This window comes from Procambarus clarkii, chromosome 73, assembly GCF_040958095.1.
Source record: "Procambarus clarkii isolate CNS0578487 chromosome 73, FALCON_Pclarkii_2.0, whole genome shotgun sequence".
Classification (NCBI taxonomy): Eukaryota; Metazoa; Arthropoda; class Malacostraca; order Decapoda; family Cambaridae; genus Procambarus; species Procambarus clarkii.
In genome coordinates, this window is record NC_091222.1 from 9,590,461 (window position 1) to 9,618,195 (window position 27,735).

The 27,735-nt window shown below is 43.9% G+C and overlaps 1 protein-coding gene across 1 annotated transcript in view; it reads left to right on the forward strand.

Annotated features, from left to right (window-relative positions):
- The window catches only part of LOC123774159 (probable glutamate receptor), a 128,472-nt gene that overhangs the window by 20,029 nt on the left and 80,708 nt on the right, over window positions 1-27,735 (forward strand). Inside the window, exons 4-7 of the mRNA XM_069312765.1 lie at window positions 3,350-3,573; window positions 3,716-3,844; window positions 7,506-7,634; window positions 15,854-15,944. Of these exons, the coding sequence (XP_069168866.1) occupies window positions 3,350-3,573; window positions 3,716-3,844; window positions 7,506-7,634; window positions 15,854-15,944 (573 nt within the window). The remainder of the gene's footprint in view (window positions 1-3,349; window positions 3,574-3,715; window positions 3,845-7,505; window positions 7,635-15,853; window positions 15,945-27,735) is intronic.

Below are 27,735 nucleotides of genomic sequence, written 5' to 3' on the forward strand. Positions count from 1 at the left end.
GTCTTCCATAGCATCTAATGCCATATCATAGTGGTCCAGCAACTGCAACAGGCAAGAGCGCCCTGTCCTGAAACCATGTTGCCCGGGGTTATGGAGATGCTGTGATTCCATGTATTTTGTAATATTATTTCTTAGCACTCTCTCAAAATTTTTTATGATGTGGGATGTTAGTGCTATTGGTCTGTAATTTTTTGCCTCTGCCTTATTTCCTCCTTTATGGAGTGGTGCTATCTCTGCTGTTTTTAGTATGTCAGGGATAATGCCAGTATCTAGGCTTTGTCTCCACAGAATGTGAAGGGCCTGCGATTGTGTTTTTTTTACAGTTCTTGATGAATATGGAGTTCCAAGAATCCGGGCCTGGTGCAGAGTGCATAGGCATACTGTTTATGGCTTCTCCAAAATCCAGTGAGGGGTAGGGTGACGTCTGATATATGATTTGATGTTGGTATCATATCCATGAAAAATTCATTTGGGTGTATCAATCTTTAGTGCGTTTAGTGGCTCGCTGAAAACAGAGTCGTACTGCTTCCTCAGTAATTCGCTCATTTCTTTGTTGTCATCGGTGAAATTTCCATCTACCTTTCGCAGGGGCCCGATACTAGATGTGGATTTTTATCTTGATTTTGCATAGGAGAAAAAATATTTCGGATTTTTCTCTATTTCACTGATGGCCTTTTGCTCTCTTTGCCTCTCCTGGGTTTTGTATGATTTTTGTAGCTTGAGTTCAATTGTTTGTATTTCTCTACCTAACCTTCTTCGCCGTTCTTGAGATAGGGTGCGACTCTCAAGTTGTTCCGCGATTCGTTTTCTTCGCCTATATAGGGAACGACGTTACCGTTCCAATCTGCATATCTTTCTCTTTTTTCTTAGGAGTATGCGGTTTGAACATATTTCTAGTGTTACTGAGCTTATTTTTTCCAGGCACTGGTTCAGGTTTGCATTTTCTAGCTGTTCTTCCCAGTTTATTTCTGTGAAGTCCTGGTTTATTTGCTCCCAGTTTATCTGTTTATTATTGAAGTTGAATTTGCTGAAATCTCCTCCACCGGGAATCAGGACTGTTTTGAAGGTCTATTCCACATGGTTGTCAGAACTTAAATTAAGTTGTGATCTGAGTAACAGGTATTTGTAATCATTATGTTCCTGATCAATTCATTATTATTAGGGAAAATGAGGTCCAGCGTGTTCTCCTTCCTAGTTGGTTCTACTATTTGTTGGTTTAAGGCAAACCTGTCGCACATCCGTAGCAGGTCATTTGCATGTGCCTGTTCATTTAGGCTACTTTCTGGTATTCCTTCTGATATTACTGTATTAGCCAGGTGCTTCCCTTTCAGGTGCCGTAGGTTGAAGTCCCCAAGCAGGATGATGTTCGGAGCTGGATTTGTGAGGGTTTCCAAGCAGTGTTCTATTTTCATTAGTTGGTCTTTAAACTGCTGAGGGTTTGCCTCCGGTGACTTATATACAAGGACAACAAGTACATTTAGGATCTCTATTTTGACTATCAGCACTTCCACCATATCATTTGAGGTGTTTAGCAGCTCAGTACAGATGAGTGTCTTTGATGTAGAGGCTGATCCCAACCTGATGCCAGTGTTTCCTATCACATCTGAAAAGATTGTACTCTGAGATCCATATTTCACCATCAAGGTAGTCCTTTGTGTGAGTTTCCGTTAGGGCTGCAAACACTGCATTTGCCTCAGGAAGGAGACCATCTATAAAGTGAATTTTGTTGGATTTGCGTGTTTTTATACCCTGGATGTTGGCAAATATAAATGATGTTATCGTGTTAGTGGAAGTGCCGGATGCTTTACTTGGTGTTAATATCTGAGGCTCTGGTAAGGAGGCCACTGTGTTTGCGTCCTCTCTAGCATTTGACCGAGTTGGTGGTAGAGTCTGGTCATTTTAAGCCATTCTTTTCCTCCTCTTGTTAAAAAATTATCCCGGTCGATGGAGTAGTGGCTGTTTTCATAGTGGCGGTCTGTCGGTTATATTCGCCTGGTACCTCTTATATGAAAAGCTGGACATTAAGCATTGAAGCACTCTTTCCTGTCTAAAGAGTTCTTGCAAATTTCTGGGGGAAATAATTCACAGCTTTTGGTACATTTACCTGTATTGAGGAGGTTTCTGCACTTTCTAGGGCGATCGTACTTACATGCTCCATTTGTTCTTCCCGATATCCCATTTGTAATACCAACAGGGTTTGGGTCCTTGTTTTGTTTGTTTCCCTTTGCCATGGACCGTACTCTGCTGCGGCGTCCCCGACACTGTGCTCTGCTCCAGGGCCTGTGACACTGCACTCTGCTCCGGTACCATCGCCACTGCGCTCTGCTCCGGTGCCCGCGACACCGCGCTTTGCTCCGGCGCCATTGACAACGCGCTATGCTCAGGGGTCCCCGTCTCCTCGCTCTGCTCAGGCGTCCTCGACTCCCCGCTCTGCTCAGGCATCCCCGACTCCCCGCTCTGCTCAGGCGTCCCCGACTCCCCGCTCTGTTCAGGCGTCCCCGACTCCCCGCTCTGTTCAGGCGTCCCCGACTCCCCGCTCTGCTCAGGCGTCCCCGACTCCCCGCTCTGCTGAGGCGTCTTCGACTCCCCGCTCTGCTCAGGCGTCCCCAACTCCTCGCTCTGCTCAGGCGTCCTCGACTCCGTGCTCTGCTCAGGCGTCCCCAACTCCCCGCTCTGCTCAGGCGTCCTCGACTCCCCGCTCTGCTCAGGCGTCCCCAACTCCTCGCTCTGCTCAGGCGTCCTCGACTCCGTGCTCTGCTCAGGCGTCCCCGACCCCCCACTCTGCTCAGGCGTCCTTGACTCCCTGCTCTGCTCAGGCGCCGCTGCCACCGAGCTCTGCGCCGCATCTGGTTGTACCTTGGTGTTATGTACAGTTTGTTTGAAGACATTAGAAATTGCTATGCAGGCATTGATTAGTAATTCTCTGTTTTCAGCGGGAGTTTTATCCAGGATTTCCATCATCTTCAAAAAAGTTACATCATCCTTTATGCAGAGCCAGTATACAGAGTGGTCACTGGGACCATTTCTCCTTGAATTATTAGTCATGTTGGCACATTTTTAGTATATGGCTGCTGAACAGAGTTGGCATTGAAAGCTCTGTTGGTAATCTACCTTCATGTTGCATTCTATGCACGTTTTTATCAAAGACATTTTTGTGACACCATTTTTGTGACATCATGTTGACACCAACACGGTGGTGTTGGTGTCAACAGGTGGGGCAGGTGTTGTGGTGCGTGACAGTGGGGGTGGTGTCAACAGGTGAGGCAGTTTCGTGGTGCGTGACAGTGGTGTTGGTGTCAACAGGTGTGGCAGGTGTCGTGGTGCGTGACAGTGGTGTTGGTGTCAACAGGTGCGGCAGGTGTCGTGGTGCGTGACAGTGGTGGTGGCGAGTGACGACCTGGCCTTCCTCTCCACCTTCGCCCTGTGGTCCCTCAAGGGTCGCCTCCTGGTGTGGTCAACCAGGCTCCTGGTCGTCACCCGCTTGCCCCTCCACCACCTCCAGGTCCTCCACGGGCTCCTCTCCTCCACCAACTCCATCTTACTCATTGCTGAAGACATTCCCAGAATGCTCAGGTACTGATTCATATTTTGTGAATATTTTCTTAGCTTTTGAATGGTTTATAGCCCTTACTGTCCTATTCATAGTGTGCAAAAATGTTATTTAAAATTGCTTACATATAATGGTGGCAAAATGCACCAAAGATTGCACTGACAGGTGCAGGTTGTTTGTGTACCTGCCCTACACCTCCCGGGAAGACCTGCCTGAACGGCTGGCTACCTGGACGCCGCAGCGAGGCTTCGTGGTAGCCTCCAGCCTGCCGTTCTTCCCAGACAAATACACCAGGTTAGTTATTATCCTTAAATTTCGTCTAAGAACATCTCTCTCTGCTCTGGAATTCTCTTATTCCATCAGTTGTACTTAGCCTTCACTTATACTTGTTGTACTCCATGCCCTTGTACTTAGCTGCCTTGCTTCCTTACATGCCTGATTGAACCACGGATTTCCCTTTTGATTTTTATAGTTTTCTTTTTGGGCCGGAATAAACCTGTCTTCTGCCTCCTGATACTTCTGGGTGTCAACAGGTGCGTCAACAATTGCCTTGTCATTGTGTCTTGTACATACTTTTCTTTGAGCTCTGTTTCCCATAGTGTACAATTTTGTACACATATTATACAAAGTGTACATATGTCATCATAGTTCCCCGTTGGTATGCCAGCCTATTGTTTTCTGGTCCTTGTTTAGGTTTCCTATTCTGTCGGAAATTCCGACACTAAATACAAACACCTATGTTACGGACCCGAATCCAGCGTCCGAGCCTGGAGCAGTGACGACCGCGCCATCTGTGGGTCAGCTCCTGAAAACCCCTCCAAATGGACGACGACACCTGGTGAGGACGAGGTGTACTGGCCACGAGGGCCAGTTTCCGGTCCTGTTCAGCTCACAACACAGCCGCTGCTGACCTCTGGTGAGGTGGTGCTCAGACAACAACGCCATCTATGGAGTGGATAGGTGGGCATTTGGGTCTGAGCCTGTAAGTGAGGTGCTTTAGTGTGTCCCTGTTATTGATGACGTGTCTGCTTACAGAGTCGATCTGGGACTGCTGTAAGGGAAGTTGAGTCAGTCTACCCAAGGCAGCCGTCTCGTCACCAAGTGTTTGCTGCAGCAGCTGTGAGTCGCCCCCCGGATGAACACTGTGGTGTTACCCTGCCTGTGAAGCGGCAGTTGAAGGATTGTCATACCCGGGACTGACTGGTGGAGACGCTTAACCACTGGGGGTGTTGTGGAAAGGAGAGTGATCTGTGGTATCACACGAGGCTCCTGACTAGGGCGCGACCCTAGAATCGCTCGTGGAGTGGCCTAACCAGCGTCGCTGATTTGGAACCTGCCAGCTATCTGCTGGACTTGTGGTTGACGGACTCCACGACGGTGCCCCCAGTGGAACTGTGTTTTGGCTGGCCTGTGGCCGGGGTAGATTCAAGATTCTCGAAGGATTTGTCGTGAGGCCACGAGAGCACCAAGAGCTTGGCACCGTGAAGATCCAGAGTCTTCAGAGGAAAACAACCGTGTAGATAATAGTGTTTATACCCCCCCCCCCCCCGTGTAATCTTCTTATATATATTTATTGGTGAAGGTGTTAATTATAATATTAAGTTTCTGCCTTTCTTTCCCTTCCCCTTTTAATTTACTTGCGTTACGGATCACATCCCTTGAAAGCCACTACTGGCTTGGGGCCGGATACCCTTCCTCTAACAACATCAGAGTAAGAACCCGGTTGCGACCCGAGAGGGCCGTAACAACCTAACATACCAAGCAAACACTGTATGTTAGGCAAATACTAACATTAACTAACCACTAATTTACCTAAGTGAATCATTCAAAGCAACTCGGATTTCGGGGCTTCTCTTAGAGAATATGACTTTTGCCATGTCACCTGTATCTCTGTTTATTCATAATACGTATCTCATATAATCTTAACAACACCAGTCTGGGCAATAGAAATAATAAAAAGTGTTACCCCAAGGTTGGATATAATTAAAACGTCAATAAAACCAGTTTCCTCCTCAAAGTCGATAAGGACAGATTTAGAACCGTGCTAGGTGGACGCGTTCCTAGACCGGGGAAGGAAAGGAAATGCTATTAACATCAAGCTTAGCCCAGTGAACACGCTTACGCGAATTCTCAAAAAACTTCCTACGAACCATAGTGTTGTGTAACGCCAGATTCACCTATTCTCAAACACGGACTTCGCTAGTCATAGGGAAGTGTTCTATACCTGGTTGACAGATAAGTAATTGTGGGCAGAATCAGCAGTTAGTTAATCGATTAGGACGTAGGGCATGTCACCGAAATGGGTAAGCTTGAGTCATCTAGATATAACCTCCTTTCTCTAGATATATGTATCATATAGTTGTTGTGTTTATTACTTTGGACTTAATTCACAGGTGAAATTAAGGGGAAGGAGATAACAGCTACGAATTATTTGCTGCTGCAAGACACATGTCCTGACGCATGTATTGTTCAACCACGAGGCGGCGCAGCTCGTATGATCAGGACACGTGCATGGTTGAATAACAAAACTTCAGTCAACATAACTGCTTAGCTGTCTTACATTTTACTTAACCATTGTAGATTAATTATTACTAACAATTAGTAGCAAATTTCTATCAGTCGATTAGTTTTGATTGATAGGCTATGTGTATTTAAACGCCCTGCCCCACCAAGTTTGTGAAGGGAGACTCCTAACAAGATGAAATAGAATCATACAGTCCACTCAGAAAATAAAGTCCTCTTAAATTTAAAATAAATGCTTAAGAAGTAAATTAATAAATTAAAACTTAAATAAAAGTCAATAAATAAATTTCTGCTCGAAGATGTTCCCCAGAACTTCGACCAGAAACTCAAATGTCAATACATTGTGGTCACTCATTCCCCATTGGGGGGGGGGGGGTTCTAATTTGACTGATTTTGATTCTTGGTTGACTAATTTGACTCTTTATGTCTGACCCGTTCAGGGTGAACATCTACTCGAGTCTGGCTCGTTCGTCATATCCTCTCATTCGTGTGGGTTCTTTGCCATGTTGACTTGTGTCAACAAATTGGTGAGAAAGTGTCTTGTCACCACATTTAACATTTTAGCTGTACATGAGTCTGTACCTTCATGTAGTTCTCTGTTCTCCCAGTCAATCTGTCCATGGCTGAAGACACCCATGATAAACAGTCTGGATTTCTCCCTGCAGGCAATAGAAGCTGTTCTCTCTTGTTATATCAACTGTTGCGAAGTTGTTTCTGTCATGCTTCTGTATGGGTCTTCTGTCACTTTATGGGTTAGTGGGGGAGGGGTTATATATTACAACTACTGTTGACCAAACCACATACTAGAAAGTGAAGAGACGACGACGTTTCGCTCTGTCCTGGACCATTATCAAGATGATCACAATCGACTTGATAATGATCCAGGAGGGACCGAAACGTCGTCGTCGCTTCACTTTCTAGTATGTGGTTCGGTCAACATTTTTCAGCCACGTTATCGTGGCTCTTCATCTGCATTACAACTACTATTATCTTTGATCGTCCCACTGGCATAGTGCCTGCTATGTAGTCTCTGAAATCTTCAAAGCTTGGAATGTCCATCTCTTCGAAACCTCAGTCCTTCCTTATCAGCATAGCCACTCCTGCTCTATGTTGCATGAACGCTGTTTTGACAGTGATTTTTATCGGGGATAGGTCCAGAATCTGTTGATAAGAGAGTGCTGATGGTGTTAAAATTTTATGTATAAACTCACTGAATGATTAGTTTAAATTCGTCCTTAAAATTATATTCTCATCGATAGATTTTCATGTTATTTTATTATGACTTTCTCGGGCAAATAATTCACTGTTACCTTATGTAAACTAATCCAACTATAAATGTTCTAAACAGACATTTATAATTCAAGTTATTGAATTGGACTGAGCTAGTAATATATATGTCATTTAATATTATTAACAACCTTCCTTCCGTCAGGTTCCTTCGGCGGCCACAGTTGGTGGCGGCAACAGAGGCGCTCAACTCCCGCGAAGTGACCAAAGTCAAGAGTGACGGAGGAAGCAAAGATTATATGATGCTTTACCTCGCACAAGGACTCAACTTTACGTAAGATCTAAGTCCTGAATATGCTCAATATATTAACTGTATTTCACATTTATATGTATGCACTCATACCGACACTCATCAGTATATGTACGTACTTGAACAATGGTAAGGAAACATGGCACTCATCAGTGGGTGTACGTAAGTGAACACGAGTAAGGACACATGATGCTCACCCGTACATGTATGTAATTGGTGAGCAGCATTTACACACATAACTCTTAGCACTGTGCTGGGCGCCAGAACTCTTAGCCTCACACTGGGCGCCAGAATGTGAGTGAACCCGTTATTGGGGGTGTGGATTAGAATGTTTGCCTTGGCTATTGTTGCTCCCTGCAACAACCTGCAATTGCATGCAACGGCACCAACACCAGTGGGCGCCATGCTGCAAGAGGTCACTTTGCAGTATTCACAACAGCCAATTGACAAACAAATGAATACGCCCCCGGAGGCGTGAGCAAGACGCCAAGGTCCAGGTACACCAGGTACAGATGAAGGCCAGGACGGTCTTCTATTGTACAAGCAATACCAGACCGCTATGTTAGTCGTTCACTCTACAACTTTCTTGCAACGAAGCAAATATAGCAGGTAGCGCATGGGTTATCTTGAGGTTATCTTGAGTTGATTTCGGGGCTTTTGTGTCCTCGACCAGGCCTCCACCCCCAGGAAGCAGCCCGTGACAGCTGACTAACTCCCAGGTACCTATTTACTGCTAGGTAACAGGGGCATAGGGTGAAAGAAACTCTGCCCATCGTTTCTCGCCGGCGCCCGGGATCGAACCCAGGACCACATGTTTGCGGACGATGCCAAAATTATGAGAAGGATTAAAGCAGAAGAGGACTGTTTGAGGCTTCAAGAAGACCTAGACAAGCTGAAGGAATGGTCGAACAAATGGTTGTTAGAGTTTAACCCAACCAAAGTAATGTAATGAAGATAGGTGTAGGGAGCAGGAGGCCAGATACAAGGTATCATCTAGGAGAGGAAATTCTTCAGGAGTCAGAGAAAGAAAAAGACTTGGGGGTTGATATCATGCCAGACCTGTCTCCTGCAGCACATATCAAGGGGATAACATCAGCGGCATATTTGTCAGGCTGGCCAACATATGAACGGCATTCGGAAACTTGTGTAAAGAATCATTCAGAACTTTGTATACCACATATGTCAGGCCAATCCTGGCGTATGCAGCCCCAGCATGGAGTCCATATCTAGTCAAGGATAAGACTAAACTGGAAAAGGTTCAAAGGTTTGCCACCAGACTAGTACCCAAGCTGAGAGGTATGAACTATGAGGAGAGACTACGGGAATAAACCTCACTTCGCTGGAAGACAGAAGAGTTAGGGGGGACATGATCACCACATTCAAGATTCTCAAGGGAATTGATAGGGTAGATAAAGACAGTCTATTTAACACAAGGGGAACACGCACAAGGGGACACAGGTGGAAACTGAGTGCCCAAATGAGCCACAGAGATATTAGAAAGAACTTTTTTAGTGGCAGAGTGGTTGACAAATGGAATGCATTAGGAAGTGATGTGGTGGAGGCTGACTCCATACACAGTTTCAAGTGTAGATATGATAGAGCCCAATAGACTCAGGAATCTGTACACCTGTTGATTGACGGTTGAGAGGCGGGACCAAAGAGCCAGAGCTCATCCCCCGCAAACACAAGTAGGTGAGTACAACTAGGTGAGTACAGGATCACGTGTACAGTGTGCTGTCCGCTCGGCCGGCCGGCCCCCCCGGGTCCTCACATGGAATTTATATTCAGTGCTTGAGGCTCTGGGCTTGATCCAGAGCCAACTCAAATTAATGACAATGTCAAGTAGCAATTTAGATGAAACTTGGGGGCAGTATTTCAGAATGAGGAATGACATCAAAGGCACATGTATACAAAATAAATTGATTCAACAACTTACTAATACACAGTGACCTACGTTAGTTATGTTATTCAAGAGTGTGACCTCAACAACTGTTAAAACACCTCCTCGCAGCAGGAACCCATTCCCACAACTCTGTGGGAAACCGACCTGTGAAATTCATATATTGCGATATCAGTTTTATCATGTTTAGCAGATTGTATTTCTGCAAATTCTTACAAATCGATCTCCTTGCACATTAGGGGGAAGGGTTATATTGTTTATATACGCAGTCAATCAAACTACAGTATTAAACTACATACATTAGTAAATAAAATTAGAAGGCCTTATCTTTTATGGCTTATTTTGTCCTAGACATCCAGTAAAAACACAAATGAACAAGCCAATCTATACACCTTGTGGGTGTGGCTGGCCCTCAACTAATGTACTGAATTACTAGAATTAATTCTTGCTTCCTCTTCAATTGTTCCTGTCAAAGGGCGCTTGCAATAATAGCAGTAATCCTATATATATATATATATATATATATATATATATATATATATATATATATATATATATATATATATATATATATATATGACAGCTATAACAGAGGAAACATTGCCAATTTAAATAAAGAGATGAGATATTACTCACTCTAGGTTGGGCGCTTTCGTGTGTGCTAACCGGTTCGCCCTATATAACGAACATAACTGGCCAGGAATGTAAAGATAATAAACGGATTTCTGTTGTACACTTCACTTATAGTAGACGTAGTTGTGAGTCGATGACAGAAGCACTTTTCTCTTGTGACACAAGTGTCCCAGGGAGAATTCTAGGAGGTAGACTCGCTCCAGCGACCTTGTTGATAAACAATGGCTGACTACTGGCCTCCCTCCCATTGATGCCCCTGTTCTCCAGGTGTGTCAGAAAGTGTTAGAAAGGTTACATTTACTCTATTTTGGTACAAATAAATAAGTTAATTCAAGTGAAATGTTTTATGATGTTAACAGCCCAAAGACTGCTGTATTAGGAATAATTCCCAGCAGAATAGCTGGTGAATTTAAAACGACATGGCAATGATATTTCAGTTTTCTATGGGAGGAAAATTCCACTGTGCCACATCTTCTCTGTGTGAATTTATATATTCAACTCAGCAACAATATTATCTGCCTGTTGTATTTAATATTAGTAAATGGTGTTGGGTTTTCCACCACTGACAGGTGTGAAAGAGACCACAGTCTCGACCCACTGGACAGGTCATAATCAAAACTGAACTAACTGAACTATTTGTAAATACTCTTGGAAATTTCTGCACTCGCCACTGGCAGTATCAAAACACTTCAACAACACAACAAATTAACACACGTTAATGAATGTAAAAGAACAACTGGCACTAAGACAACAAGTAATTACTTTACTTTAACACTCACCAAGACATTAAATCACAAAATCACAATTAGTTAATTAACACCATAGTAATTAATCAATCCCAATACTTTCTGTAACAGAGGGTAACAAATCCTATCTCAAATCTGTTCATAATAACGTCCACACATACACTCGTCGGTCAGTCACTAGTGACGTGATCCTCGAAGGTTAAGACCTGTCACTTTTCCATGAACTGACAGCTTAAATTTTCCACAATCTCGTTGGATTCAAACACAGAGAAAGCTTGTTGCGAGATATACTCTGATCGATCCGAGATTGGGTGATTACTGATCACCTAGTGCCCCAGGGTAGTGTTCTGAGTACTACTCTTTTTCTGGTTGTCCTCAATGGTCTTCTTTCCTCTTTTCCTTCAGGCGTCTTCTCCGTTCTCTATGCCGACGATCTGACCTTTGCTGTCGAGGTGATGATTCGCCTCTCCTTCAACGCCGGCTTCAACTTGCGATTGATGCCGTGTTGTCTTGGGCCACCGAAAATGGCTTCCGGTTCTCTACGTCTAAGACTTATGCCATGACTTTTACTCGGAAGCATGTCATTCTTCGTCCGTCTTTGTCGCTTTATGGTTACCCCATTGTGTACAAGGACTCTGCTAAGCTTTTGGGGGTTGATTATTGACACTCGTTTGTCTTGGTCGTCCCATATCTCTTACCTCCGTGTTGAATGCTCTAAGGCCCCTTACCCTCCTTCGGGTATTGTCCCATACTTTTTGTGGAGTGGATACGCGCACTCTACTTGCTTTACATTCCTCTCTCGTCTTGTCTAAGCTCGATTATGGTTGCCCTGCTTACTCGTCTGCTTATCTTTCTACTCTTCGCCGTCTTGATGCTTTGTACCATACTGGGTTGAGCCTCAGTTCTGGTGCCTTTTGTTCGACTCCCGTTCTCAGCTTATATGTTGACACTAGCTTCCTGTCGCTCCAGGACCGCCGTGATCGCTACTGCCTTCGCTATCTTGTGCGTTCCTTGCAACATCCTTCCTCTCGCCTCTATCATGCTTTAACTTTTGTCCCTCCTGCGGTTCCTGTTCCTCTTCACCACCTCCCTCTTTCTGTCCGGTTACCTCACTTACAGGATTCTCTTTCAGTTCGTATATTTAATATTTCTTCTCGGGTTGTTCCTTCTTTGCCCCCGTGGAGAGTCCCCCTTCCGCAGTTTTGTACATCCTTAACCCACATCACTAAAGCTTTTACCCCTCCTATGGGTCTAAAACGCCTTTTCCTTGAGCACTTTTCTTCTCACTCCCGCTCCGTTTCCGTCTTCACCGATGGGTCTAAGTCGCGGACGGTGTAGGCTACTCTGTTGTTTTTCCTGATCGCACTTATATGTGTCGCTTACCTCCGGAGACTAGCATCTTCACAGCGGAACTTTGTTATTCTCTATGCTCTTCGTTTCCTGCTTTCTCGTTATCAATCTTCCTTTGTAGTTGTTGTTGACCCTCGTAGTGCCCTCATGGCTCTCGGGTCCTTTAATTCGGTTCATCCAGTGGTTGTCGAGATCCAGCATTGGCTGTTTCTTGTTCACAGTAAATTTAAGTCGGTTGAGTTTTGTTGGGTTCCCAGCCATATTGGTGTCTCTTTCAATGAGCATGCGGATGCTGCTGCCAGGGAAACTGTCCGCTCTTGTCCCATCTCTCATAAAGGTATTCCTTATTCTGACTTTTACCCGGTTATCCATTCCACCATTCTTACCCGTTGGCAGGCTTGTTGGTCTTCTGTTACTGGTAACAAACTGCGTACTCTTAAGAGTTGTGTGTCCTCGTGGCCGTCCTCCTACCACCGTAACCGGCAATGGGAAACGTCTCTAGCGAGGTTGTGTATTGGCCATACTCGCTTAGCTCATGGTCACTTGATGAGCACTACCCTGCTGGGAACATCAGATCACTTGATGTTCTTAATTTTCTGATGGGAACATCGGACCATTTGGGAAACCATCAGACGAGGGCGTGGGGAATAGTGGGGATGACGAGGGGATGGAAGTGAGAGATGGTGGGTTGGACAAGGGGACAGAGGAAGGGGGTAATGGTGGGGAAGGACGAGGGGACGGGGGTGTTTGGGATGGCGGGGACGAGGGGATGGGGGAATGGAGAACGATGGGGAGGGCAAAAGGACCGGGGAGTGAGGCATGGTGGGAAGGAAGAGGGGATGGTGGAGTGGGGAATGGTGGGGAGGACGAGGGGACGGGTAAGGTGGGATGATGGGGAGGACTGGGAGACAGGGAAGGTAGCTGTGGCTCAGCAATGCACATGCGTAGTTGAGCCACACCAACGCATGGCCGGGTACTGCTAGTTAATTAATATATTTACAGAGTACCAGGCTGTACAGGATAAATTATGTTGTGTACTTATAGGAGCTATAAAAATAGTGAATTTTATAATGATGGCGCATTAGAGAATTCCTAATGTTTATTAGGAATTCCTAATTCCTAATAAATTTCAAAATTCCTAGTATATTTTAGTGGCAGTCTTTCTTGTAAACATATGTAGTTAAATATGACCGAAAAGGTAAGATTAATAAATCTAACAGGAATTTTCTCAATATTTCTTATGTTTCTTTTCACTGTCAATGGTAATTGAAAAATCAATTCTCAAAATTCCTTTTTATTTCTAGTCTGACGCGACGCCTGAACGTGTTTCGTAATTTCTTATTACATTTTCAAGGACTTTAGTTTACACTCACAACTGTAACCTGTAAACACGCTAATCCGTCATACTTATACTCGCATTTGGGTGAGGTGATATGGTACAACAGTTTTGGGTGAGGTGAACAAACTTGTGACAAACACAAGACAAAACACGAAACTATGGGTATTAATTGGATATGAGAACATAAGAATGGAAGTAACTGCAGAGGGCCTTTGGCCCATACTTCCTCTTGATGCTTCTATATTTGTTCGGAGTCTTGAAGTGGGTAGAATATAGTTGGGCATTAATTGGCTGTTGATTGCTGGTGTTGACTTTTTGATGTGTAGTGCCTCGCAGATGTCAAGCTGCCTGCTATCGCTGTATCTATCGATGATTTCTATGTTGTTTGTTAAGATTTCTCTGGTGATGGTCTGGTTGTAAGAGGAGATTATATGTTCCTTTATGGAGCCCTGTTGTTTACGCATTGTTAATTGCTTAAAAAGAGACGTTGTTGTCTTGCCTATATACTGAGTTCTTTGGAACTTACAATCCCCAAGTGGGCATTTGAAGGCTCAGACGATGTTGGTTTCCTTCAAGGCGTTCTGCTTTGTGTCTGGAGAGTTTTTCATGAGTAGGTTGGCTTTTTTTTTTTTTGGTTTTATAGTAAATTGTCAATTGTATTTTCTGATTTTTGTCTGGAGGGATAACGTTCCTATCAACAATATCTATCAGGATCTTTTTATGAGCTGTCAAAAAGAAGTTCCTGTAAAATAGTCTAATAGGGGATACATGTGTTGTGTTAATTGACTCTTCAGAGGTTGCATGGCGTTTTACCTTTCTTTTTATGAAGTCTTCAACAAAACCATTAGAGAAGCCGTTGTTGACTAGGACCTGCCTTACCCTACAGAGTTCTTCATCAACTTGCTTCCATCCTGAGCTGTGGCTGAGACCACGGTCGATGTAAGCGTTGACAACACTCCTCTTGTACCTGTCTGGGCAGTCACTATTGGAATTGAGGCACATTTCTATGTTTGTTTCCTTAGTGTAGACTGCAATGTGGAAGCCTCCACTCCTTTCCATGACTGTTACATCTAGAAAGGGCGGCTTCCCATCCTTCTCCATTTCGTAAGTGAAACTCAACACAGAATTCCGCTCAAATACCTCCTTCAGCTCCTTCAGACATCTGACATCAGGTACCTGTGTCAAAATGTCATCAACATACCTGCAGTATATGGCAGGTTTCAAGTCCATGTCAACTAAGACCTTCTGCTCGATTGTACCCATGTAGAAGTTTGCAAACAGGACACCTAGGGGAAAACCCATGCCAACCCCATCTACTTGCTTATACATGTGCCCATTTGGGCTCAAGAAGGGTGCCTCTTTAGTACAAGTATGGAGTAGTTTTCTGGTATGTCAAGAGGAGTACAAGCCAGATCACGATACACTCTGTCCTACATCATTCCGATTATTTCATCCACAAGTACGTTGGTAAACAGTGATGCTACGCCCAAAGAGGCTCTTATCCCTGTGGCCTGTGTTCCCCGCAGTAAGTCAACAAATTCCTTTGGAGACTTCAGGCTGAAAGCACAAGGTACATAAGGAGTCAGCTAGCCATTGAGTCGCTAAGCCAGTCTGTACGTGGGTGTGGGCATCTGGCTGATGATTGCCCGAAGTAGGTTTCAGGCTTGTGAGTCTTGACATTTCCAAATGCATACCCAAGTTTATATTCCCCAATAACCTTTGGCAAGTGGAGTCCGGATTTCTTGGCGTTCACAGTTTCGATCAATCTGTTTACCTTTGTTTTCAATTCGGCTGTAGTGTCCTTCGTTACCGTTTGGAATTTAGTTTGGTCAGAGAGTATGAGGTTTATTTTTGCCAGATATTCGTCTTTTTTTAAGAATAACTTATATTGACGACTTGTCACCTCTCCTGACGACTATCTCCTTGTTCTCGCAAAGGCTCTTAGCTGCCTCTTTGAGCTCTGGGGACAGTATGGACAATTTCCGACAATTTCATCAATGTAGAGATGGGGGGGGGGGCTGCTGCATGGGTAACAGCTTCTCCTCCATTTCGACCTACCCCTGGCTTTGCACCCTAGTGAGGACACTCCAGCCTCGGCAACCAGAGCGCATTTCCATAGTCTTCCGAGACTGCAGGATGCCTACTACTATGTATACGTATGTATATATGCATGTATTCGTATATGTATACATGTTTACATTACCACAACAGTTCTAATGTGTTGGATCATTTTGCTCAAATAACGAAAACTCAAATATGTAATCTAATTTTTCAGGTACAAGTACGTGAGCACCGCTGACGGATCATTTGGCTCAAAACAGGACGATGGTTCGTGGTCCGGAATGGTGGGAATGGTGAGCAGAAAGGTGAGCGTTGCTCGAGTGCGCACCAGCATTTTGACTCTTCTCTCATGAGTGAACAGAGAGTGCACCAAAGCTAACTTCATTTGCAAGTACTGTAGGTGTACATTGTTGGGTGTCTATGGACAGTGCATGACTCTAGCTGTCAGAAAGTAGCACGGTGGCCACCGTAGCAATTTTGATAAGGAAATTACACCCATTGTAATAAGTATTACACTAAGCTAACTCTAAGTTTTGGGAATCCCGTTTTAGAGTGGCGTGGTACTAGCAGAGCTTGTGGTCGACAGACCTTTTCCAACGATTACACACAGAGATCACACTAAACGATCCAAACGTCAGAGGTATCACGCCACCCAAGGAGAGACTGTGAGTGGTTCAGGCACTATGTACCTCCCTCTGATTCGCTCTTCGGATGAGACAAGGGAACTAGTGTATGGTTGTGCCAGTGTATGGTGGTTTGTTTTGGGTGTGAGAGGGGAAGGGCCACGCGGTGCGAGCTCCGCGGAAAACAATATATATCTAGGGACATTTCAGTGATACAGGAACTAAACACAGTCAGATAACTTTTAAAGTGTGTATCAACATATTAACCAATATATCATAGTGATTACCATCCGACCGTTTGTGTTCAAGGAAAAATAAGTGAAATTCGTGTGTAGTCAAGGCCTGCCCTCGTGGTGCCAGGAGGCCTTAGGCGATAGTTGCCAAGTCGTCAATAAATCACATCTCTCGCTATTGAAACATCAATGTAACGTACTCAGGTAACTAGTGCCCAGACACAGAAACTAGATGCATCCGCTGTAAGATAACTAGTGGGAAAATGCAAGTAATGTAACCTAACAAGTGAACAAAACAAATTAAGAGTGCGACACGTGGTAGCAACACTGGCCGTCCATACAGCCTCTTCCAGGCCTATCTCAAGTTGGTAAACACCCACGGTCAACACCCACGGCCAGCTCCCACGGCCAGCACCCGCGGTCAACTCCCCCACCGGTCAACACCCCACCTTGTAAGACCATCACCACTGAACAGAAGTGTTCAAAAAATGGCTTTGATAAAAACGTGCATAGAATGCAACATGAAGGTAGATTACCAACAGAGCTTTCAATGCCAACTCTGTTCAGCAGCCATACACAAAAAATGTGCCAACATGACTAACAATTCAAGGAGAAATGGTCCCAGTGACCACTCTGTGTACTGGCTCTGCAAAAAGGATGATGTAACTTTTTTGAAATTGATGGAAATCCTGGATAAAACTCCCGCCGAAAACAGAGAATTACTAATTAATGCCTGCATAGCAATTTCTAATGTCTTCAAACAAACTGTACATGACACCAAGGTACAACCAGATGCGACACAGAGCTCGGTGGCAGCGGCGCCTGAGCAGGGCGCAGAGTCGGGCATGCCTGAGCAGGGCGCGGAGTCGGGGATGCCTGAGCAGTGCGCGGTGTCACAGGCACCTGAGCAGAGCGCAGTGTCACAGGCACCGGAGCAGAGCGCGGTGTCACAGGCCCCGGAGCAGAGCGCGGTGTCACAGGCCCCGGAGCAGAGCGCGGTGTCACAGACCCCGGAGCAGAGCGTGGTGTCACAGGCACCGGAGCAGAGCGTGGTGTCACAGGCACCGGAGCAGAGCGCAGTGTCACAGGCCCCGGAGCAGAGCGCGGTGTCACAGGCCTCGGAGCAGAGCGCGGTGTCACAGGCCCCGGAGCAGAGCGTGGTGTCACAGGCACCGGAGCAGAGCGCGGTGTCACAGGCCCCGGAGCAGGGCACAGTGTCACAGGCACCGGAGCAGGGCACAGTGTCGGGGGCGCCGCAGCAGAGTGCGGTCCCTGGCAGAGGGACACAAACAAAACAAGGCCCCAAAATCTGTTGGTATTACAGATGGGCTACCTGTAAGCATGGGGAATCGTGAAGAATAAATGGAACATGTACACACGATCACCCTAGAAAGTGCAGAAACCTCCTCAATACAGGTAAATGTACCAAAAGCTGTGAATTCTTTCACCCAGAAATTTGCAAGAACTCTTTGGACAGGAAAGAGTGCTTCAATGCTGAATGTCCAGCTTTTCATATAAGAGGTACCAGGCGAATAAAACCTACAGACTACCACTATGAAAACAGCCACTACTCCATCGACCGGGATAATTTTTTAGCAAGAGGAGGAGGAGAAGAATGGCTAAAAATGACCAGACTCTACCACCAACTCGGTCAAATGCTAGAGAGGACGCAAACACAGTGGCCTCCTTACCAGAGCTTCAGATATTAACACCAATTAAAGCATCCAGCACTTCCACTAACACGATAACATCATTTATATTTGCCAACATCCAGGGTATAAAAACACGCAAATCCAACAAAGTTCACTTTATAGATGGTCTCCTTCATGAGGCAAATGCAGTGTTTGCAGCCCTAACGGAAACTCACACAAAGGACTACCTTGATGGTGAAATATGGATCTCAGAATACAATCTCTTCAGATGTGATAGGAAACACCGGCTTCAGGGTGGGGTCAGCCTCTACATCAAAGACACACTCATCTGTACTGAGCTGCTAAACACCTCAAATGATATGGTGTAAGTGCTGATAGTCAAAATAGAGATCCTAAATTTAGTTGTTGTCCTTGTATATAAGTCATTGGAGGCAAACCCTCAGCAGTTTAAAGACCAACTAATGAAAATAGAGCACTGCTTGGAAAACCTCACAAATCCAGCTCCGAACATCATCCTGCTTGGGGACTTCAACCTACGGCACCTGAAATGGAAGCACCTGGCTAATACAGTAATATCAGAAAGAATACCAGGAAGTAGCCTAAATGAACAGGCACATGCAAATGACCTGCTACGGATGTGCGATAGGTTTGCCTTAAACCAGCAAATAGTAGAACCAACTGGGAAGGAGAACACGCTGGACCTCATTTTCACTAATAATGATGAGTTGATCAGGAACATAATGATTACAAATATTTGTTACTCAGATCACAACTTAATTGAAGCTCTGACAATCATGGGAAATGGACCTTCAAAACCAGTCCAGATTCCCGGTGGAGGAGATTTCAGCAAATTCAACTTCAATAATAAACGGATAAACTGGGAGCAAATAAACCAGGACTTCACAGAAATAAACTGGGAAGAACAGCTAGGAAATGCAAACCTGAACCAGTGCCTGGAAAAAATAAGCTCAGTAGCACTAGAAATATGTTCAAACCGCATACCCCTAAGAAAAAAGAGGAAGAGATGCAGATTGGAACGGGAACGTCGTTCCCTATATAGGCGAAGAAAACGAATCGCGGAACAACTTGAGAGTCGCACCCTATCTCAAGAACGGCGAAGAAGGTTAGGTAGAGAAATAGAAACAATTGAACTCAAGCTACAAGAATCATACAAAACCCAGGAGAGGCAAAGAGAGTAAAAGGCCATCAGTGAAATAGAGAGAAATCCGAAATATTTTTTCTCCTATGCAAAATCAAGATAAAAAACCACATCTAGTATCGGGCCCCTGCGAAAGGGAGATGGAAATTTCACCGATGACAACAAAGAAATGAGCGAGTTACTGAGGAAGCAGTACGACTCTGTTTTCAGCGAGCCATTAAATGCACTAAAGATTGATAACCCAAATGAATTTTTCATGGATATGATACCAACATCAAATCATATATCAGACGTCGCCCTATCCCCACTAGATTTTGAAGAAGCCATAAAAAGTATGCCTATGCACTCTGCACCAGGCCCGGATTCTTGGAACTCCATATTCATCAAGAACTGTAAAAAACCACTATCGCAGGCCCTTCACATTCTGTGGAGACAAAGCCTAGATACTGGCGTTATCCCTGACATACTAAAAACAGCAGAGATAGCACCACTCCATAAAGGAGGAAATAAGGCAGAGGCAAAAAATTACAGACCGATAGCACTAACATCGCACATCATAAAAATTTTTGAGAGAGTGCTAAGAAGTAAGATCACAAAATACATGGAATCACAGCATCTCCATAATCCCGGACAACATGGTTTCAGAACAGGGCGCTCTTGCCTGTCGCAGTTGCTGGACCACTATGATATGGCATTAGATGCTATGGAAGACAAACAAAACGCTGATGTAATTTACACAGATTTTGCAAAAGCTTTTGATAAATGTGACCATGGTGTTATTGCACATAAAATGCGTTCAAAAGGAATTACCGGGAAAATAGGCAGATGGATCTACAATTTCATGACTAACAGAACCCAATGTGTAATAGTCAACAAAATAAAATCCAGCCCATCAACCGTGAAGAGCTCAGTCCCCCAGGGTACTGTGCTTGCTCCAGTACTTTTTCTCATCCTCATATCGGACATAGACAAGAACACAACCTATAGCACTGTATCATCCTTTGCAGATGACACTAGAATTTTCATGAGAGTTGGCAACATAGAGGACACGGCAAACCTCCAATCAGATGTAGATCAGGTCTTTCTATGGGCTACAGAAAATAATATGGTGTTTAACGAGGATAAGTTCCAGCTCATGCGCTACGGAAAAAATGAAAATATAAAAACAGAAACCACGTACAAAACTCAGGCAAATCTTAACATAGAACGAAAAGGCATTGTAAAGGATCTGGGTGTACTCATGTCGGAAGACCTTACCTTTAAAGAACACAGTAAAGTAGCCGTCACAACTGCAAGAAAAATGACAGGTTGGATAACAAGAACTTTTCACACTAGAGATGCTATACCGATGATGATACTTTTCAAAACGCTTATGCTCTCTAGAGTGGAGTACTGCTGCACAATGACAGCCCCTTTCAAAGCTGGAGAAATTGCTGACCTAGAGAGCGTGCAGAGATCCTTTACTGCTAGAATCCACTTAGTAAAACATCTAAATTACTGGGACCGACTAAAGAGCCTAAATCTGTACTCCCTTGAGCGCAGGCTGGAGAGATACATAATAATTTACACGTGGAAAATAATTGAGGGGCTGGTCCCAAACCTGCACACAGAAATAACACCACATGAGACCAGAAAACATGGCAGGATGTGCAGAATACCCCCGTTGAAAAGCAGAGGTGCAACAGGTACTCTGAGAGAGAACTCTATCAACATCTGAGGCCCGAGACTGTTCAACACGCTTCCACTACACATAAGGGGCATAACTGGCCGACCCCTCACAGTGTTCAAGAGAGAACTGGATAAGCACCTCCAAAGGATACCTGATCAACCAGGCTGTGACTCATACGTCAGGCTGCGAGCAGCCGCGTCTAACAGCCTGGTTGATCAGTCCAGCAACCAGGAGGCCTGGTCGACGACCGGGCCGCGGGGACACTAAGCCCCGGAAGCACCTCAAGGTAGCCTCAAGGTAGGTGTAGGCCGCCCAGAATTTCTTGCCCTATTTTGTCATTGTCGATCCAGCTGTAAGATGTGCCATCCCATAGCTGCGGCCACAACTACGAAAACACTGTCTAATGCGACACTAAGTTCATCTTGCTATCTTGGTTTCATCAATGCGAGTACGTTTTCAAAATCCGGTTTTGTGACAATAGGAATGTATGATATTACTAGCAGTTCCCGGCAACGCGTTGCTGAGCCACAGCAGCCTTCCCTGTCCCCCCAGTCCTCCCCACCATTTCCCCCCCCCCCTCACCCGTCTCCTCGACCTCCCAACCATTCCTCACTCAACCGTCCCCTGACATCCCCATCATTCCCCACTCCACCATCCTCTCTTCCTTCCCGCCATGCCCCACTCCCTTGTCCCTATCTCCTACCCACCATTCTCCATTCCCCTATCCCCTCTTTTCCACCATTCCAAACTCCCCCGTCCCCTCGTCCTTCCCTACTATTACTCCCTCCCTTGTCCCTTCGTCATCCCCCACCATCTCTCACTTCAATTACAGACCCATTTCATTAACATCATGCATTAGTAAAACTGCAGAACGGATGGTCTTAAATAGGTTACTGTGGAAGACTGGAGACCTTCATAAACACATATTTGGCTTCACTAGAAGAGTAGGTACAGCAAACTGCATAGCAACATTATTAGGATCAGTTAACTCAGGTCCAGCTATAGTGATCTTCCTTCATCTAGAAAAAGCATTCGAACTTGCAAGCCCGCAAGCAATTTTACACACCTTAGTTAAAAAAGGTGTAAAGGGAAATATGCTAGCATGGATTCAAGATTACTTAAGACACAGGTATGCCAGAGTAAAGTTGCAAGGACAAGTGTCGGACTACCACTTGCATGAGAAAGGACTCCTCCTTGTGGAGTCCCAAAGTCCTAGTCTTTTTAACAACCTTATGGAAAACCCTGTTACCATGACATTTACAGAAGGGGTTAAATTGCTAAGCTATGCTGATGATATATCATTAGTCATTACAGGTCCTTCACTTCTAAATAAAGCACAAGGTGCATTAGATAAAGTAACATCTGAATGCAGCGTTTTAGTGCTTAAAATATCTGCACAGAAGTCTAAGGCAATGAGACTAGGCGGCAACACTCCAGACAGGAACCTACACATTCAAGACATTAACCTTCAGTGGGTTACACAATATCAATATCTCGGAGTGTGGATAGATTTTAAAATGACATTCAACAAGCAAATTCAATATCTAAAGGAGAAAACAAAATCACGACTAAATATAATGAGAGCAATCACAGGGCCCCGTCTAGGAGCCAGACTAAGTGTTAAGAATATTTTGCATACAAGCTGTTCGTTCCCTAGTTGATTACGCAGCGCCTGCCTTACTTACTCTTTCTCCTGGTCAGTGGGCAAACGTTGAGGTTATTCAAAACGATGCATTGCGAATCATAACAGGAGCTCCCAGATGGACTAAAATACTGAACCTAAGACTAGAAACCAAGCTAACGTCGATTGAAATAAGGGTAAAAGAGATTTCTGCATGCATGCTGACCAAGATATTGACTAAACCTAGAATCAGTTCACTCAAAGATATAATCACTGGAGCCCTAACTCTGGACAGACGAATCTCCAATAGCAACAGGTGGACCCATTGTGCGATAAACACCATCAATACATTCGATATAACAAACACAGTCACTGAGAAGGGTGTCGACAAAATACATGCAGACTTTGTTATGCAGGCCCCTTGGGAATCTCCGCCAGCAGATTTTAAGATTATTGTTATTGAAGGAAAAAAGAACCAGACAAATCCTCATCTGCTACGTAACATTGCACAGATGCATATAGAAGCAAACATGGCATCCGACAGCTTCACTTACTTCACAGATGGATCAGTAGACCAGCAAGGACAAGAAACCGAAGCTGCAGCTAAAGCAGGAAACTCTGTAAATAGTTGGAGGCTCTCAAATGGGTGTTTGACTTACAAACAGAGATGCTAGCCAATCAAAAGGCTTTGGAACATGCTCTTGCTGAACACCGACAACATGTTATCATACATACAGATTCGAGAACCGCCATTGAAACCTTGCAACAAGAACACATATGTGATAACATACATCTGATCACAAATGTCATATCATTAATGCCAACACTCAAACGACAAGGCCGTCGGGTACTTATCAACTGGGTGCCAAGTCCTGTGGGAATAATAGGAAATGATATTGCAGACGAAGCTGCAAAACTTGCAACTAAGAGAAGAAATGTAGACATTTACATACCACAGAGTCTATCACAGATTAAGAAAGTAATTAGAAACAGAGCAATGCAAAAGATGTACAGTGACCACAACACAGCAGTTGCAACATCAGGATCTGCGGGTTGGTACAAGAATTCAACCAACTACGAACCCCTTAGTTTGATGAAAGGGAGCAGTAGAGCAACAGAAGTACACTTACATCGTATCAGGCTTAGATACCCATGTGCATGGGAAATAGGCTTACAGGTTTCGGAAGATGAGAGGAAATGTCAACACTGTGGAGAAATGCCCGACAGACCACTGGAACATTATCTAACACAGTGTGCAGTTACAAACCCATTAAGATTTCAACTTAGATTCAACAGAGCAGAAGAAGTTGTTAAATACTTATGGCAAAATCTTACTGAAGCGACCATACGAGTAATAAATACTCATACTCCGCTCAAGTAAAACAGAAACAAGCAACACTTAGTGGGCCAGCTAGATGCTTAGGGGCCAGCGCAGGAATATCCCTGCAATAAGTTTACATATTGCAGATATGTAAACGATAAGTTTACATATCTGCAATACTTTTCCCTTGCTGGATGCTTTGGAAATGTTGCACTTGGGAGTTTCAATGAATTGCATGTTCAATGGCAATTTCAAAGCTGAAGTAGCAGTTCTTCTACCTGGTAACAATGTCCCAACTATTCCGAACGATAAAAGAGCTAAGTTTATGCCATTTTGGGATCGAAATGCTGCCAGAATCAATCTAATTAGGAAGGATTTACAGTTCCTCCTGGCGCCTCTAAGAAGATTTTTCCAAACCCGTTATTGACAGTTTGAATTATTTGATTGTAAATGCCTTTTCGCTCAAGCGTTAGCTTAGGAATATTAGATTGCACATACGACAACAGATCACCCGAGTTGTAATTTTGTTCACGACGCAATTCTAAATCGAACGAAGCAGCAGCAGATCTATTCGGTGATGGCATTTCCAATTGGTTTAGAACTTTGTCCGTGAATTCTAAGCACAAATCTTCAATCATTATCAACACTTCGTTGTAGATTTCTGCTGTGGCATCCATGTTCATATTTGAATTTTCCTTCATATTCAATGGATAATATCTTCAGCCATGTATGATTTATATTTCTTCCATAACTCTGTTGTATATGAAGGAGAGCAGGCGGTCAATATGATTGCCAAAAATGCATAAATTTGATTTGGATGTAACGTGTTGGACACGTCATTAATGCATGCATCCCAGTGTCGGTCGTTCTCCAATAAATTCCGAGCTTGACATGCACTACGGAAAGTGGCATGTGTTACACCGTTGACAAATCTCGGTGGCTGGAAAGACGTTAGACTTGGCACATTTGCCAACAACATGCGAAGAAAGAAGCATGCATCTTGATTGGGATGCACGGTGTACAGTCTGCCTATCGTAGTTTATTTGAATATGCCAGGTTGTCCGTCGACTCGGTCTCCTCGTTTGCGTCGTTCAAATGATTTTCTACTGGCATTCCATGTGTTATACGTAGGCACTTCCGAATACAGCAGTGTTTTCGCAAATGCGTCATTTTGACATAACGTGAAGAAAACAGTTAACATTGTATCCGATGGATTCATACCGTTTGTTGTACATTTTCAGCTGTGAAAAACGTGCTGTCAATTTTCTTGTTTTCAAAACAAAAGCAACAAATACTAACGAAATATTTCAGTTCAAATGCAGATCAATCGACACAGCTCAATTTCACCACCAATTGCACTGAAAAATAAGAGAAATAGTTAAAAAAACAAAATGAAAACAATGAAAAAAGAAACAAATAAGCTATACCCACAAAATGAATGGAATGGCAAAACACACAGCTCAATTTCAATGCAACGTCACACAAAGTAATTAAATCAAAATGAAAATAAATAAAAATCTATGAAAATTCAATTTATCAAAGCAACCGGAAACATTAAAATGGAATCGTAACACATTTTGTGTATCATGTGTTGCTCTTATGTGCAACAGATGGCATGTTTTTACCTGTCACAGGTGTGGCATCTAAATAGTAGGTATATTAAAACATGCACGTATTCGAAAGGAACGTTGAGTCAAAATTTCAAAGCAATTGGTGAAGAACTTTTGGAGATTACAACGTGTGTTGCTCTTTTGCCCTACAGATGGCACTGTTTTAAAAAAAAAAATGTTTTTTCTTGTCACAGGTGAGGCATGTATATATTAAGTATGTAAAAACAATCGCCTATTTGAATGCAGTGTTGTGTCCAAATTTCAAAGCAATTAGTAAAGAGGTTTCAAAGATTTTCCTCACATGAAAAACACCCGAAAATTACACTTTTCAAAAACAGCATGTTTTTTCCCGTCACAGATGTGACATCTTTATAATATGTATATAAAAACCCGCTGGATGCGAATGGAACGTTGTGTGAAAATTTCAAGGCAATCGGTGAAGAACTTTTGGAGATTAGCGATTTTGAACAAACGAACATTTCCCTTTTTATTTATATAGATTAGTGAAACTAAAGATATGGAGAGATTGTGTACCATGAGGTCATCGACGATTGGCTGCTCGCGACCCGTTGGAAGTGGTCACGGCGCCTGCGCTCTCCATTTTTCACCTCGCACTTGGAGTGTGCGGTTGGCTGCTGGTGGTGCGGGGTGGTCCGGCAGGTTGTGGGAGCGGCAGGCAGTATGGTGTCACCTGTGGCGCCGATTCAGAAGGTTGACTCCTCGGGCTTGGAGTTTTTTGATGCTGCAAACTGGTCTGTCATGGAAGTGGCGCTCCATGACGTTTTAAAGGTGGACCTGGCTTCCATCAATTCTCAAGGGAATTGATAGGATAGATAGAGACAGGCTATTTAACACAAGGGGCACATGCACTAGGGGACAAAGGTGGAAACCGAGTGCCCAAATGAGCCACAGATATTACTGTGGCTCATTTGGGCACTATCTCATATTACTGAGAACTTTTTTAGTGTCAGAGTGGTTGACAAATGGATTGCATTAGGAAGTAATGTAATGGAGTCTGACTCCATAAACAGTTTCAAGTGTAGATATGATAGAGCCCAATAGGCTCAGGAACCTGTACACCTGTTGATTGACAGTTGAGAGGAAACTACTAATAGAGAGCAGGATAGGTAAACTTAATCACTTTCCGCTGCTCCGAGACCTTCTCGAAACCATAGATGGAAGCCAGGTCCACCTTTAAAACGTCATGGAGCGCCACTTCCATGACAGACCAGTTTGCAGCATCAAAAAACTCCAAGCCCGAGGAGTCAACCTTCTGAATCGGCGCCACAGGTGACACCATACTGCCTGCCGCTCCCACAACCTGCCGGACCACCCCGCACCACCTGCAGCCAACCGCACACTCCAAGTGCGAGGTGAAAAATGGAGAGCGCAGGCGCCGTGACCACTTCCAACGGGTCGCGAGCAGCCAATCGTCGATGACCTCATGGTACACAATCTCTCCATATCTTTAGTTTCACTAATCTATATAAATAAAAAGGGAAATGTTCGTTTGTTCAAAATCGCTAATCTCCAAAAGTTCTTCACCGATTGCCTTGAAATTTTCACACAACGTTCCATTCGCATCCAGCGGGTTTTTATATACATATTATAAAGATGTCACATCTGTGACGGGAAAAAACATGCTGTTTTTGAAAAGTGTAATTTTCGGGTGTTTTTCATGTGAGGAAAATCTTTGAAACCTCTTTACTAATTGCTTTGAAATTTGGACACAACACTGCATTCAAATAGGCGATTGTTTTTACATACTTAATATATACATGCCTCACCTGTGACAAGAAAAAACATTTTTTTTTTTAAAACAGTGCCATCTGTAGGGCAAAAGAGCAACACACGTTGTAATCTCCAAAAGTTCTTCACCAATTGCTTTGAAATTTTGACTCAACGTTCCTTTCGAATACGTGCATGTTTTAATATACCTACAATTTAGATGCCACACCTGTGACAGGTAAAAACATGCCATCTGTTGCACATAAGAGCAACACATGATACACAAAATGTGTTACGATTCCATTTTAATGTTTCCGGTTGCTTTGATAAATTGAATTTTCATAGATTTTTATTTATTTTCATTTTGATTTAATTACTTTGTGTGACGTTGCATTGAAATTGAGCTGTGTGTTTTGCCATTCCATTCATTTTGTGGGTATAGCTTATTTGTTTCTTTTTTCATTGTTTTCATTTTGTTTT